General features: G+C 35.4%; 1 protein-coding gene across 10 annotated transcripts in view; it reads left to right on the top strand.

Annotated features, from left to right (window-relative positions):
• Positions 1–17,205, top strand: part of CHL1 (cell adhesion molecule L1 like) — a 221,787-nt gene that overhangs the window by 121,862 nt on the left and 82,720 nt on the right. For all 10 annotated transcript variants that reach the window (XM_043886547.1, XM_043886541.1, XM_043886546.1 and 7 more), the window contains 2 exons: positions 9,360–9,540; positions 14,785–14,890. In XM_043886547.1, the coding sequence (XP_043742482.1) occupies positions 9,450–9,540; positions 14,785–14,890 (197 nt within the window). In that variant the 5' untranslated portion in view covers positions 9,360–9,449. The remainder of the gene's footprint in view (positions 1–9,359; positions 9,541–14,784; positions 14,891–17,205) is intronic.

The following is a 17,205-nucleotide window of genomic DNA, read 5'->3' as shown; positions in this document are numbered from 1 at the left end:
GATCAGTGCAAAGAAAAGGAGGAAAACAATAGAATGGGAAAGATTAGAGATCTTTTTAAGAAAATTAGAGATACCAAGGGAACACTTCATGCAAAGATAGGCCCAGTAAAGGACAGAATTAATACGGACCTAATAGAAGCAGAAGATATTAAGAGGAGGTGGCAAAAATACACAGAAGAACTATGCAAAAAAGATCTTCATGACCCAGATAATCATGATAGTGTGATGACTCACCTAGAACCAGACATCCTGGAATGTGAAGTCAGGTGGGCCTTAGGAAGCATCACTACAAACAAAGCTAGGGGAGGTGATGGAATTCCTGTTGAGCTATTTCAAATCCTAAAAGATGATGCTGTGAAAGTGCTGCACTCAATATGCCAGCAAATGTGGAACACTCAGCAGTGGCCACAGGACTTGAAAAGCTCAGTTTTCATTCCAATTCCCAAGAAAGGCAATGTCAAAGAATGCTCAAACTACCACACAATTGCACTCATCTCACATGATAGCAAAGTAAAGCTCAAAATCTACAAGCCTGGCTTCAACAGTACGTGAACCCTGAACTTCCAAATGTTTGAGCTGGATTTAGAAAAGTCAGAGAAACCAGAGATCAAGTTGTCAACATCTGGTGAATCACTGAAAAAGCAAGAGAGTTCCAGAAAAGCATCTACTTCTACTTTATTGACTATGCCAAAGCCTTCGACTGTGTGGATCACAGCAAACTGTGGAAAGTTCTTAAAGAGATGGGAATACCAGACCCCCTGACCTGCCTCCTGAGAAATCTGTATGCAGGTTAACAAGCAACAGTTAGAACTGGACATGGAACTACAGACTGGTTCCAAATTAGGAAAGGAGTATGTCAAGGCTGTGTATTGTCACCCTGCTTATTTAACTTCTATGCAGAGTACTTCATGTGAAATGCTGTGCTGGATGAAGCCCAAACTGGGATCAAGATTGCTGGGAGACGTATCAATAACCTCAGATATGCAGATGGTACCACTCTTATGGCAGAAAATGAAGAACTGAAGAGCCTCTTGATGAAATTGAAAGAGGAAAATGAAAAAGTTGGCTTAAAACTCAGCATTCAGAAAACTAAGATCATGGCATCTTGTCCCATCACTTCATGGCAAATGGATGGGGAAACAATGGAAACAGTGAGAGACTATTTTGGGGGGCTCCAAAACACTGCAGTTGGTGATGACAGCCATGAAATTAAAAGATGCTTGCTCCTTGGTGGAAAGCCATGATCAGCATACTAAAAAGCAGAGACATTACTTTGCCTACAAATGTTGGTCTAGTCAAAGCTTTGGTTTTTCCAGTAGTCATGTATGGATGTGAGAGTTGGACTATACAGAAAGCTGAGCACCAAAGAATTGATGCTTTTGAACTGTGGTGTTGGAGAAGACTCTTGAGAGTCCCTTGGACTGTAAGGAGATCCAACCAGTCCATCCCAGGGGAGATCAGTCCTGGGTGTTCATTGGAAGGACTGATGCTGAAGCTGAAACTCAATACTTTGGCCACCTGATGCAAAAAACTGACTGATTTGAAAAGACCCTGATGCTGGGAAAGATTGAAGGTGGGAGGAGAAGTGAATGACAAAGGATGAGATTGTTGGATGACATCACTGACTCAATGACATGAGTTTGAGTAAGCTCTGGGAGTTGGTGATGAACAAGGGAAGCATGGGGTGCTGCAGACCATGGGGTCACTCAGAGTCAGACATGACTGAGCGACTGAACTGAACTAGATAGTTGAGTGAAAAGTGTTTTAAGTCAATATGATTTTGTTACTCTAATAAAAGCCCTACAGGTTATCTGTACTCTTTGAATCAAAATATTATTACCAGAGGCTATATCCTAATTACCACTAACAACAACGTTACCATCAGGGTCACTAGTAGTAAATTGCATTTATTATCCTGTCATGTGTGCTAGGGCTTCCCTCATAGCTCATTTGGTAAAGAATCCGCCTACAGTGCAGGAGACCCTGGTTCGATTCCTAGATCCACTGGAGAAAGGGATAGGCTACCCACTCCAGTGTTCTTGGGCGTCAGTTGTGGCTCAGCTGGTAAAGACTCCGCCTGCAATGCAGCAGACCCGGGTTTGATCCCTGGGTTGGGAAGATCCCCTGGAGAAGGGAAAGGCTACCCACTCCAGTATTCCGGCCTGGAGAATTCCATGGACTACATAGTCCACGGGGTCGCAAAGAGTCGGACACAACTGAGCAACTTTCACTCACTCACTCACTCATGTATGCTAAACATATATTACCTCACTTAACGCTCGCTAACGATGCTTACAAGGTGTTAACTCATATTCGTTTATAGAGGTGAATGGTAAAGGTTAAGTGAAGTGCCCACGGCTACATAGTTAGTGAGTGATTGCTTTCAAGTCATGATAAACTGACTCCATTCTCCATATTCTTATTTACTACATATTATTCTCTATTGTGACTGGTCACCCGGCCACAGTATCTTGACATTTACTTACGGAGGCCAGGTGGAATGAGAAGGCTAAGCCACCTCTCCTTCAGTTCCCAGAGCAGAAAGTGGATTTAAGGTAAGGGAGTAAGTTGTTCACAGATTTACCACAGTGAAGCTGTGTTAAGAACATGAGACAGATCTACAGGTTCACTTTCTAATGTTGTTGATGTGTATATGTTAGAGGCTGCTGTTTCGGGGAAACAAAGACCTTCATTTTCTTCTTGCTGTATTAGAAGTGTCTCATGTGGTATGCATGCCTATCCATGTTTCTGTTGAAACCAATGTGTTCCTAGTTGTTGTCACGCTAGTCATTCTGGAAAAGGTAAGGAAGTCAGGAAGGGTCAATTTAATAACAGTGAGACATCCATTTCCTTTTGAGTGAGATGTCATGAATATTTTGTTTCTTTCTGAGCAGGATCTAGTATGGCAGGAATATATAGCCCAGTTGGTCCAGATTCATGAAAATTCGTTGGTTCTTTTTTGGATCTGAGTTAATGTCATTTAATCAGCTTTATGTGACTATGCCTCAAAAGTAGTTTAGTAGTATATTTTTTTATTGTCTTAGAGTCAGCACCATCCTGAGTTCCAATAATGACTTTTATTTTGAGTTCTGATGTAAGGCGTTAAATTCATATTCTTTAAAACTTTTTTTTTTTTAAATTGATGACTGTGCTGGGTCTTTGTTGCTGCGTAGGCATTTCTCTAGATGCAGACAGCCAGGGCTACTCTCTAGTTGCAGGGTGCAGGCTTCCCATCGCAGGGGCACGCAGGCTTCAGGTGCTGCAGCCAGTGGCTCAGTAGTTGCGGCTCCCAGGCTCCAGAGCACAGACACAACAGCTGTGGCTTAGCTGCCCTGGGCCATGTGGGATCTTCCCGGATCACAGATCAGACCTGTGTCTTCTTCATTGACAGGCGGATTCTTTACTGTTGAGCCATCAGTGATTCTCTAAATTTGTATTCTTTGGATAAAGATAAATGAGAATGTGTTTTTATTGTTATTGTATTGCTGTAAAACCTAATTACTAAATAGTATGCCCTTTTATGCCTTCTGACTGTAAGATTCTGAGTGACTTTCCCTTTTCAGTATGAAAGCTGTTTGGGACTGTCATCATCATCACCTAATGGAGTGTTCCTTGCAGGGGGTCATATTTTAACTTCCAGTGACTTTTATGTAACAGCCTCTTAACATATAAGTCTCAGGTAAATTGAAGCTAATCCCTGCAGGTGATAAGGTCAGATATAAAACTAACCATTACCCCTATTCTGGAAACTAAGGAGGTTATCATTGTTTGTTATGGGGCTGAATTTATATGCTTATTTTAAGCCAGGGCTTCGATGTGGCATGCTTTTATGAGAGAATTTCTTGGATCAAGACCATGTGGTTAAAATCGTTAAAATTCCAAAAGTCATACTGTCACTGTAGAACAATTCATATCTATGAGATACTTTACTATGGCAATTAGACACAGTTGAGCTCACTAACCTAAATCAGTAATTAATTGAAATTAAGCCTGTTCTCACTTATTTGACTGTCTAGTATTTTTATTCGCTGTTTCAGGGTAGGATGATAGATTAATCTGGAAATTTGGTCTCTTAATAGCATTTGAAAGCCTTACTCCGTACAGATAGAGGACCACTCACATAAATAAATCAGCATTGACTATTAAATCAGTATTGACTATTAATGGAACAGAATATTAAATAATAAATTGCAGGTAAATATTTATATATAACTATAAACAATGAATTTAGATTACCATTATCACAGTGTTTTGAGAGAAGGAAAAGGAAAATTCAAAGGTCAAGGAATTAACATTTTCATCTTACTTTTTTACCTTAGAAATAGCTAAATGATTCATTCTCTCTCTACAAATAATGTAGAACTGAGTTTTTGTCCTCAGGCAATGTTCTGCTTTTTATAATGAAATCAATTTTTTTCCACATTTTATTTTGTTGACTGGAATAATTCATTTCACCAGGAAAATGGTGTCATTTAACATAATAACCTATTTGAAAATACTTTTAATTACCAACAAAAGTTATTTTTAATTGTAGGAAATATTCTGAACCACACAAGGCTAGTTTTCTTCTTTTTTTTTTTTTTTTTCATTTTACAAATGGGTCAAATGAGATAAGACAAAGTAAAATTGGCATTACTCTAAGAACAAAGATTCACGACATTTTGTAGGGAGGTTGGGAGTATTTTCCTTCATGATAAATATAACTTTAGTCAAAATATAGATGGGTTGTTGTCTTTTAAGACTTTCTATTTTATAATAGTAACACAGTGGTATTAGTTACTACTTTGGATTTTACCTACTCGCATAAATATATGAAAAGCTCTAGTGCATAATATCTTGAGGTACAACTTGACAGGAAATAAAAAAAAGTCAAGATATTGGAGTTAAATATAAATTAAATTGCTTACCTGACTCTTCTTAAATTTATTTTTCTACTAGTTGTAATGAATAAATAAGTAAATTATTTTTACAGAAAAAAATAAAGTACCTGGAAAAAATAATTATCACATTTTAAAGCAAATTCATTTTCAGGGATACATTATAGCATTTGCAAGTTTCCTCTCCCATTTAATAGACTGCCTTTTCATTGTGTCAGTGGTCTCCTTTGCTGTGTAAAAGCTTTTAAATTTAATTAGGCCCCATTTGTTTAATTTTGCTTTTGTTTCCTTTGGTTTAAGAGACAGATCCAAAAAATTATTTTAACAGTTTACGTCAGAGAATGTTCTGCTGATGTTTCCCTTTAGAAATTGCATAGTGTCTGGTCTTAACATGTAAGTCTTTAATCCATTTTGAGTTTATTTTTATATATGAAAAGTATAAGTTCATTGTTTTACACATAGCTGTCCAGTTTTCCCAGGACCACTTATTGAGTATTCTTGCCTGCTTATCATGTCTTTTTGCCTTCTTGGTTGTAGATTAGACCATAAGTGTGTGGGCTTATTCTGGGCTTTCTATCCTGTTTCGGTGACCAGTGTTTTGATTTTGTTCCAGTCTCATACTACTTTGATTACTGTAGCTTTGTAGTATACTCTGAAGTCAGGGAGTGAGAGTCCTCCAGCTCTGTTCTTTTCCCTCAAGATTGCTTTGGCTATTCGGGGTGTTTGCGTTTCCATACAAATTTTAAAATTATTCATTCTAGTTCCACAAAAAAAATGCACTTGGTATTTTGATAGAGATTGCATTGAATCTGTATATTGCCTTGGGTACTATGGTCATTTTAACAATATTAATTCTCCTGATTCAAGAACACAGTGTATCTTTCCATTTGTTTGTTTCATCTTTAATTTCTTTCATCAGTGTCCTAGTTTTCCAAGTAAGGTCTTTTACCTCCTGTTGGTGTTCAGTCTCTCGGTCATGTCCAACTCTTTGCTTCCCCATGCACTGTAGCCTGCCAGGCTCCTGTGTCCATGGAATTGTCCAGGCAAGAATACTGGAGTGGGTAGTCATCCCTTCCCCAGGTGACTTCCCAACCTAGGGATTGAACCAGGATCTCCTGCATTGCAGGCAGATTCTTTACCATCTGGGCCACCAGGGAAGACCATGAGATGGTCATATATATATGGCCTTCATTATGTCAGGATGTCTGTCACCAAAAAAGAACACAAATGACATATATTGACAAAGATGTGGAAAAAGGGGAACCCTCATATACTGTTGGTAGGAATATAAATTGGTGCAACCACTGTGGAAAACAGTATGAAGATTTCTCAAAAAGATAAAAATAGAACTAGCATATGACCCAGTTTTTTGCTCCTGGGTATGTATCTTTGAAAACCACAAAAGACTGATTTGAAAAGACACATGCAGACCAACCTTTCATTGCAGCATTGTTTATAGTTGCCAGGGTATGGAAACAACCTAAGTATCCACCAACAAATGAATGGACAAAGATGTGGTACACACACATATACACACATACATACACACAATGGACTGACTACTCAGTTCAGTTCAGTCGCTCAGTCATGTCCGACTCTGCGACCCCATGAATCACAGCACGCCAGGCCTCCCTGTCCATCACCAACTCCCGGAGTTCACTCACACTCATGTCCATTGAGTTGGTGATGCCATCCAGCCATCTCATCCTCTGTCATCCCCTTCTCCTCCTGCCCCCGATCCCTCCCAGCATCAGGGTCTTTTCCAATGAGTCAACTCTTCACGTGAAGTGGCCTAAGTATTGGAGTTTCAGCTTCAGCATCAGTCCTTCCAGTGAACACCCAGAACTGATCTCCCCTGGGATGGACTGGTTGGATCTCCTTGCAGTCCAAGGGACTCTCAAGAGTCTTCTCCAACACCACAGTTCAAAAGCATCAATTTTTCAGTGCTCAGCTTTCTTCACAGTCCAACTCTCACATCCATACATGGCCACTGGAAAAACCATAGCCTTGACTAGATGGACCTTTGTAGGCAAAGTAATGTCTCTGCTTTTTAATATGCTGTCTAGGTTGGTCATAACTTTCCTTCCAAGGAGTAAGCGTCTTTTAATTTCATGGCTGCAGTCACCATCTGCAGTGATTTTGGAGCCCCAAAAAATAAAGTCTGACACTATTTCCACTGTTTCCCCATCTGTTTCCTATGAAATGATAGGACCAGATGCCATGATCTTAGTTTTCTGAATGTTGAGCTTAAAGCCAATTTTTTCAGTCTCCTCTTTAACTTTTATCAAGAGGCTTTTTAGTTCCTCTTCAATTTCTGCCATAAGGGTGGTGTCATCTGCATGTCTGAAGTTATTGATATTTCTTCTGGCAATCTTGATTCCAGCTTGGGCTTCATCCAGACCAGCATTTCACATGATATACTCTGCATATAAGTTAAATAAACAAGGTGACGATATACAGCCTTGACGTACTCCTTTCCGAATTTGGAACCAGTCCATTGTTCCATCTCTGATTCTAGCTGTTGCTTCTTGACGTGCATACAGATTTCTCAGGAGGCAGTTCAGGTGGTCTGGTATTCCCATCTCTTGAAGAATTTTCCACAGGTTGTTGTGATCCACACAGTCAAAGGCTTTGGTGTAATCAATAAAGCAGAAGTAGATGTTTTTCTGGAACTCTCTTGCTTTTTTCAGTGATCCACCAGATGTTGACAACTTAATCTCTGCTTTCTCCACCTTTTCTAAATCCAGCTTGAACATCTGGAAATTCAGGGTTCATGTACTGTTGAAGCCAGGCTTGTAGAATTTTGAGCATTACTTTGCTAACATGTGAGATGAGGGCAATCGTGTGGTAGTTTGAACATTCTTTGGCATTGCCTTTCTTGGGGATTGGAATGAAAACTGACCTTTTCCAGTCCTGTGGCCACTGCTGAGTGTTCCACATTTGCTGGCATATTTGGTGCAGCACTTTCACAGCATCATCTTTTAGGATTTGAAATAGCTCAACTGGAATTCCATCACCTCCACTTGCTTTGTTTGTAGTGATGCTTCTTAAGACCCACTTGTCTTCATATTCCAGAATGTCTGGCTCTAGGTGAGTGATTGCACCATCATGGTTATCTGGGTAGTGAAGATCTTTTTTTGTACAGTTCTTCTGTGTATTCTTGCCACTTTTTTTTTTCTTTTTTTTTGCGACCTTTTCTTAATATCTTCTGCTTCTCTTAGGTTCATACAGTTTCTGTCCCTTATTGTGCCTATCTTCGCATGAAATGTTCCCTTGACCTCTCTAGTTTTCTTGAAGAGATCTCTAGTCTTTCCCATTCTATTGTTTTCCTCTATTTGTTTGCACTGATCCCTGAGGAAGTCTTTCTTATTTCTCCTTGCTTTTCTTTGGAACTCTGCATTCACATGGGTATATCTTTCCTTTCCTACTTTGCCTTTCGCTTCTCTTCTTTTCTCAGTTATTTGTAAGGCCTCCTCTGACAACCATTGTGCCTTTTTGCATTTCTCTCTTTTTTGGGGATGGTTTTGTCACTGCCTCCTGTACGATGTCACGAACCTCCGTCCATAGTTCTTCAGGCACTCTGTCTACCAGATCCATCCCTTGAATCTATTTCTCACTTCCACTTATAATCGTAAGGGATTTGATTTAGGTCATCCCTGAATGGTCTAATGGTATAATAAAACAGTACATTATTATAAACTATTAAATAATATGTAATGTATTATGAATATTAGATAATAAAATACATTATAAAACAGTAAAGTATAATAAAACTACATGATAAATAATGTTTAAATATCTATTATCATGTCTCAGAATAAAAACAAAATCACAAAAGTAAGGAGAAATTTATATTTTAACCCTTAGTATATTTCTGTCAACATGGAATGAATAAACTTTCTGCTGAAGTGGAAATTAACTGATGCTCTTATGTTTTTCTTGAGGCAAGTCTGGATTCATGAATTTTAGTTGTAGTGGCTGGTCCTTATCCATTCATTCTTCCTTATTCCCTTCCCTGTATCCTGCTATTCACTTTCTATTAGTGTGATAATTTTGAACATGAAAAGTTCTTTTGCTAGGGAAATAAAATATTAAATTTCTGACAGTGAACATCTCAAATGAGGTTATATGCTTAAAATAAAGATTGAAAAACAATCACCTTTTGAATGAAATTACCTAACTGAAGTTACTCTCAAAGCCACTGACATTAGAGTGTACTAGAGTACATTCCTAGTAAAAATTCCTCTGATCAAAAAAAAAAAAAAATCATGGGAGTAGTTAATGGTTTACCATATCAACTGTCCTTTATTTTAAATACAAAGAGGAAAAACTTACATTTGTGTGCAGTTATTTGAGAACAGTTCCATAAAGAGGAAATTATTGCCAACAGAAAAGTATATTCAACTGCTGTTACGTTGACCATTTACAGTACATGAGCTTAGAGTATGTGTTAGTCTTTTTTGTTTGTTTCTTTGTTTCCAGGTTTGTTTGTTTGCAGCCAGCTTCCCATCAAAAGTAAGAGAAGACGTTACAATTTTCATTCTTTCTGGGCTGCTTCCTTCCTGAAGAGCAATGGAGGCATTGTTAAGTGGAAGAGGATTAATCACATCTCTGATTTTCTTCCTGTTAAAATTCTCAACAGCTGTTGATATACCACTTTCAGGTAAAGTGACAACATTCAATACCTACTTTGGAAGCCCATATTTGCATTTTGATTTTCAAGTTGAATAATTATATATTGAACATGTGATTTTTCTGCCATATTTCTACCAATCTTACAGTAATCTACATGGAATTCATGTTCTCCTTTTAAATTTTTCAGAAGGCTTATACTTGGCTGCTTGCTATAATTAATTAATTTTGCAGCTCAGGCTTTTATACTCTTAGGCAAACTTGGCACATAACAAGAAATAGAACCTATAGATCAGGTGATATTTTACCATGTAAGGTAATCTGCAATGTTAGCAACAGTTATTTCTTTTATGTATTTGATTAGTTTATTATAGAGAGAGTTGTGACTCAGAAGTTAATGGCATTCAACCAATCAGGACAAAAGAGGAGCTGAATGAACTTTGTATTGTTTTTCACAATAATTACCTATTCAAGAATGAAAATAATTAGAAAAATATTTAAAATGCATTTTCATAGTACACAACTAAAAATGTAATATGATAACACCTCTGCAAATTTAAAGCATTCTATGGGGTGAATGCATATCAAAATGTTAGTCATTTAGGGGGTATATGTATCTTAGCATATGTTGGTATCAATAAAAATGGATGTAAATCTTTAACCATTGTAAATAGTTAACCATTATAAATAGTAACTAGAAGTTGAAAAATAGCATACCTGGAAACACAATTGATGTAATAATGTATCAAGTATTTAAAGTACAATTTAGGAGAATTTCTCTTGTTTATAAGCACTTGGGATTATTTTCATATTTTTATCCATACAGTTCAAGTATTGATCCCTACTGTCTCTTTTATACCTAATTTGGAGAGTCATAATATAAGATATATTGATCATTATAGTCTTAGCATTGGAAATATTCTTTGCAGATCATCTAAACATCAAAGGATTAGTCTTGACCTCAGACCTATTGTACAGATGTACAAATTTAAACTTCTGTTTTATTCAAAGTGAAAATCTGTTAGCCTACACATCGTATATATTGGCCTATATGTACAAACACTGGTTGAAAACCTGAAATGATACATCTTTAGTTGATTCTTTGGGTTTGAATATGCAGTGCCAAATTAAGAGCAAGGTTCTTAGCAATCCTTATAGAAAAGAGGTTAATAATTTTACATTTTCTTCCCAGTAGTGCCAAAGATGTACTGGGATTCCTGATTCAGGTTTCTGAGCAGAGACTATACCTTTTCCTTCCATCTTTTTCATTCAGTTCATCAGTCGTGATAGGAAATTTTGTATTAGTACATAAGACACTTTTTTTTTTTTAAATTTCTGGTTGTCTCAGTTACTTATGCATTTTCATGCTGTAATGTCCTTAGACAACAGTTGTTATAAAATATTAATGACATGTTTTCAGAACATCTGAAAATTACCCATTTATTTCAGTACTCTAGAGCTCTCACTGGCAAATGAAGTAAGGCAGGTATTCAGTTTGAATGTCAACGAGTTTGGTGTCTCTGTAATTGGCCTAATTATGGAGGAAAAGATTTATAATGTAGAATATATGTTCTTATAAACACCCAAAGGTTATTAGCTTCATTCCCTGAATAATTAGTTATGGCTGAGACTTTACAACCTTAGCAAATTTAACAAAGAATAATGTTCTAATAAACAAGTTGTTCACAAGTTACTAGGTGATATCTTAGGGACCATTGCTATTGCGCATCACCCCTCATCATATAACTGTAACAACATTTAGATAATATGAATTTGCAATATGCTCACGACCTGCTCTACACAGAAAGAGGTGGTAGTCAGAAACAAGGTAAATGTCAATGAAGTTATGAATGTTTTCTGCATGTTATTAAAGTGTTTATAAATATCCAGTGGATAAAGCCTGAACTTGGGCTATTGCCACTAAACTGGTAAAATTCAGTTATCAGATTCATTAGGCAAAAGTAAAGAAAATTGAATTTTAGAATTGGAAATGGCTGAGTTGTTATACTAGGCTGGCCATTGGTGTTCAAAATGTGATTCATGGACCACTCAGGGTCACAGAGATTTGTTCAGGCAGTCCATTAGATCAAATGTTTCATAATAATACCAAGATGTCACTTTTTACTTTTCCACCATGTTGATATTCCACTCTGCACTGATGTTCCAAAAGCAATGGTGCTAGAAAGGTACTTGCCCAGCACAGATCAAGGCATTGGCACTTATGGGATTCCCCAGGACCGTATACTTACATTAAAATAGCAACAACAAAAATTCTAAAAAGAAAACAAAAAGTAAAGTTTTGCTTAAGACTGTCCTTGTTGATGCTTTTGAACTGTGGTGTTGGAGAAGACTGTTGAGAGTCCCTTGGACTGCAAGGAGATACACCCAGTCCATCCTAAAGGAGATCAGTCCTGGGTGTTCATTGGAAGGACTGATGTTGAAGCTGAGACTTCAGTACTTTGGCCACCTCATGCAAAGGGTTGACTCATTTGAAAAGACCTGATGCTGGGAGGGATTGGGGGCAGGAGGAGAAGGGGACGACAGAGGATGAGATGGCTGGATGGCATCACCGACTCGATGGGCATGAGTTTGAGTAAACTCCGGGAGTTGGTGATGGACAGGGAGCCCTGGCATGCTGTGATTCATGGGGTCACAAAGAGTTGGACATGACTGAACTGAACTGTCCTTGTTGAAGCAGTTAAGTGTTATTGATTTTATTAAATCTTCATCCTTGAGTACATTCTTCTTAATATTCTGTAGGATGAATTTGGAAATAAATATAAAATAATTCTGCTATGTAACAAAGTACTATGACAGTCTGCCTTCCTTGATTGTTTCATTATGTGAGTGCCAAGCCAGATATCATTTTTACTGATAGGCAAAATTGCATTACTTTGATGGATATTTTCCCCAAAATGAACCATGGGAGCCTGTCACTTCAACAGAAATAACTGATAATACGTATTGTCAGTGATAAAATATGAGTGTTTAGGCACATATTAGAATTGTGGAAAGCTTGTATCCTCTACTGAGGCTGACAGCATCTCCACAGTAAGGCATTTCTACGATCAATGATATTAACAAATGTGAAATTTTAATATTGTGTAATGACATGTGTCAGTATCTGGAAGATTTACATAACTCACTTAACTGATAGTTTTTCCAGATGAATATTACATGTCACAAAATCATGCATGATTTAAAAAGCACCCGTGGATAAAACATTTTAATATGACAGAATATGAAAATAAATCCATAGAGTTTCAGATTTCATACTGCAAGAAACCTTTAAGAAACTATACTTGGTGAGTTTTGGGGTACTATCCAAAAACAGTTCCCACAAAAATCAGAAAGTGAAAGTGAAAGTCGCTCAGTCATGTCTGACTCTTTGAGTTCCCATGGAATGTAGTCTGTGGAATTCTCCAGGCCAGAATACGGGAGTGGGTAACCTTTCTTTTCTCCATGGGATCTTCCCAACTCAGGGATCGAAGCCCGGTCTCCTGCATTGCAGTCAGATTCTTTACCAGCTGAACCACAAGGGAAGCCCACAAAAATCAGAAAGAACTATAAAATATCAGCCATTTTTTAGGTACACATCTATGTAAGGCTGGCTTTTCTTCATTTATTGCAACAAAACAACTTACTGTAACATATGGAATACAGAGGTAGATACAAGAATCCAGCCGTTGTCCATTAAGATATTAGAGATTTGTAATAATGTAAAACAATGCCACTTTTCTCACTACATTCAGTATTTTTGATGAAATGTTATTTGCTTTAACACATAATAGGATTGTTTTAAGTGAATATTTAGAAGATTTTTCACTTTTAATTCTAATATGGTAAATATTGTTAAATACAACCTACCTTTACAAAACCACTTGAAGATATAATATTTAAGAATGCAAAGGGATCCAATGACCAAAAAGCCTGTTTACTTGGCTTGAGTCTCTAATTGTACAAATCAGAAAAGTAGAGTGTGGCTCCGAGCCTGGCTTAGGGTCACAGGGTTTGGGGCCTGTTTGTAATTCCACTGTGGAATACCACCCGTGTGTATCACACCCAGAAAATGCTTTCTCAGAGCCTATTTGCCAAAGTCAGGTTTCAGCTACTGAACCATTTATGCTTTCTTACGAATTCAATCCTGTTTTCATACAGAGCTTGTTACAGATGTATTAAAATTGTAGTGTCTTCCTTTGAAAGCTATTGAATGCTCCATGACAGATTTTTAACGTATATCATGATTGGTATCCTGTTTTAAAACTTAATCCAAGTTTGAATCTTCAGCATTAGGACGTTTATTTTATGGTCATAATTCTCAGAAATGCCATCCCTCTGCTTGAATTGGTGAGCTATAAAGCTATCCGCTACTTCTTATATTTGTCTGGAAGGTATTTAACATGTCAAAATGAAAAAAAAAAATTATCACAAGATGAAGGAGTATCTGAATTTGTGGAATCCTCTTCAAAGAAACTGTTATATATTAGCTATTATTTTTAGCCTAACGATCATTAGTGTTAAATTCTATAAGGAGGAGAATACCCTCAAGCTCCCAAGGTGGAAAAATATATTAAAAAAATTTATAAATTGGAAGTGAACAAATGAAAAACAAGCTCAGGGGAAATATAACAAAATCAATAAATGGAAATAAAAATAAAGAGGAGAGGGTTATTTTTTGGTAATAATTAGCAAAATATTTCATCATTTAAATATGCTGTTATTCGTTCATGGCATGACTGTGGGAAACCTCTATGCTCATAGGTTGTTTGTGGTAAATATCCTCTTTGACATGTTTACATTTATCCAGGGTCGTTACCATTTGTATCCATGCCTATAAACTTATCATAGGTAACTAATTCAATAAAGGAAAGATCTATATACTTGAGGAATGAAAAAATAGTCAATTTCCAAAAATAAAATTATTAGGTAAGTTATCAAATAATGGTCAGTGACCAAACATTGTCAATTGTCAATGACCAAACCAAGTAAAAATGCATAAACACATCAACATAGGTGAAATGCCAATATAAACTTGGATGTTTTAAAATTACATTGTTACATTATTCTGGGTTTATAAAAATATATGACAACCTAAATGGATGCAGTGAAGTATATTCCCTACAGCTAACTACATTTTGCAAAGAGGAGGTCAGAGCTGTTCTCTAATTGTACTTACTAATATAGAAAGAGCGTTTAAATTATTTTTGTTGTAGCTAAACTGACTTCAACCAGTTTTTGGAGAGCACATGATTTAAGTCCATATTTTAATATTTAGTTCAACAGGTTCCAACAATCGTGAAGCAGTCAACAGTGCAAGTTGCCTTTCCTTTTGATGAATATTTTCAAATTGAATGTGTAGCTAAAGGAAATCCAGAACCAAAGTGAGTATTTTTTTTCAAACTAAGTAGTTGTTTAAAAGTATGCAATCCTTTATACTAAATTTTACTCTAATCTTTATAAGCTTATTGGACTATAAATCGACACATTATTGAAAGTAAAAATTTCCAAGTGAATGATAGCTGTGTCTATAAAAACAAACCTTGGTTATTTTACGCATCTTCTTTTGCCAGTTAAAATTATTTTTATCATAAATCATCTTAACGTTAAATATTTAGCATACGCTTTGGTACTGTGGAAACATACACCAGTTATTTATGGGTGAACAAGCTAGATAGAAAACAGAAAATACTTTATTCTACTTATTGAAAGGTTGCATTTATTAAACCAAAGTTAATATATTTATAAATGTTATTCTATACATATTTATTATTGCATGTCTTAAATGTGACACATATGTTCAGTGAATAGTTACTTGATATTTTAAAATTTGTTATAGAAATGTTAACTCAGATGGCAAAATACAAATGACATGGTATACTTTATCTAGTATTTTATTATTAATGAAAAAATTGTTACTATAGGTAATTATAATCCCTGAAAGTTTTTTCTAAGTACCTACTAGTTTGGAGAGAAAGAACTGTGTGAGTACTGAAATTAAGAAGGAAAAAGATATGAAGAGAATTCAAGATTTTTAAGGTTCTAAATGATTCTAGAATGAGAAGCAAACCTACAGACTTTTATTGATTTACCTGATCATTTTACATTCATCAAGGATGAAAGAATGGAAATTATTTTAAATTGTGTTGTGAATAACATTTTTATTGCCTGATAATTGCTTAATAATTTTAAAAATTATTAGTGAATCATTAACATTCTTAATTGTCATTTTTCTGTCTTTTACCAACTATAATATATTTCATATATGTGAATATGGGTAAATTATAATGGAATGAAGGAGAATGTATTAATTACTGCAAATATGGATCAATCAATATTATTATATATAAACATTGGTTAGCTTGATTATATCAAGAGATAAGACCATACAATCATGGGAGATTGTTAATGATGAGCTATATTTATCATGTCAATATCCAGTATAAAGTTTAATTATGAACTACTAATTCAAAATCATGAATAAAGTATCTGCTATTAGCACTATTTATTCTTCTCAAGTCATATCTAATATAGTTATGTAAGAATTTTTTAATGACTATAGATACTGAAAGAATATTCAATACTACATTATTATTATCTTCATTAGATAATTGATATTCTGTCTGAAAACTCAATAAAATTCAATGGACGAAAACAAAATTTTATACATATGAAATAAGTGGTCAGTTTTTCTTTTTTTAAAAGTGTAAATAAATGCCTTATTATGTAAAACAGAAAATAATTAGAAAACAAGAAAGAAAAAAAATCCCATCTTAATAGTAAAAGGAACAAATCCAGAAATTCCATTTGTTAGTAACAGCAATATCACCAAAAGTGATATAGCAAAAACTATGTAACATCAATTATGTAGCATGTATACTAGGTAGTAGGATTAAAGAAAACTTGAATGAATGAAAAGATATAACATGGCACAAATTGAAAATGTTTAATTTTGAATATACAGAGTTATCCTAGTCAAGGTGTTAGAATTTTAAAGAAATGATTCTATATGTTATTTGTACCTAAAACCAAAAAAATATAAAATATGCAGAGAGAAAAGAAGTAAGGGAAGTTGTCAGGAGACAGGCATGCTCCTAAGAAAATTGTGTCTCATAAGATTTTGTTATTCTTTTTGAATAAGCGTCAGATTATATAAGACTGTGTCATCCTGGAGCATATTCAAATTGGTATGCATTATTAATATATAAAATAAAATCTAATTGGGAAGTCACTATATATCTATTCGATTTTAAAGATTAAAAACAAAAAAAAACCTTTTTATAACCATGTCCATTGAACTGACACTGTTACATATGGGAGTGGAAATTAAATTGTGTATGTTTTTTCTGGAATATAATTCTTCAGTGCTTATCAAAAGTGATGAAATATTTCCTATATTATTGGATTATCAATCTCACTTTTAAGGAATTAGCCTAATAAAATATTTGGAAAAGTACCACCCAAAATAAATATGTAGAGTTTTTGTAACAATATTGATCGTAAAAGAGAAAAAGTGAAAATGGTTAGGTAAATTTATTAGTAACCATAAGACAGAAGATAATATAGTCATAAAATCTATCTTTAGGGCATTGTAATAATTGGAAAAACTCAAATGGAAAAATTATACATTCATTGTGGTCTCAATTATGTTACAAATATGTCTAAAAATATTGATAGACTATATCACCCAATTTGATAA

This window comes from Cervus elaphus, chromosome 24 (assembly GCF_910594005.1).
Source record: "Cervus elaphus chromosome 24, mCerEla1.1, whole genome shotgun sequence".
NCBI classification, from domain to species: Eukaryota; Metazoa; Chordata; class Mammalia; order Artiodactyla; family Cervidae; genus Cervus; species Cervus elaphus.
The sequence above is the reverse complement of the archived record's forward strand: the minus strand, read 5'-3'. Positions and strand labels throughout refer to the sequence as shown.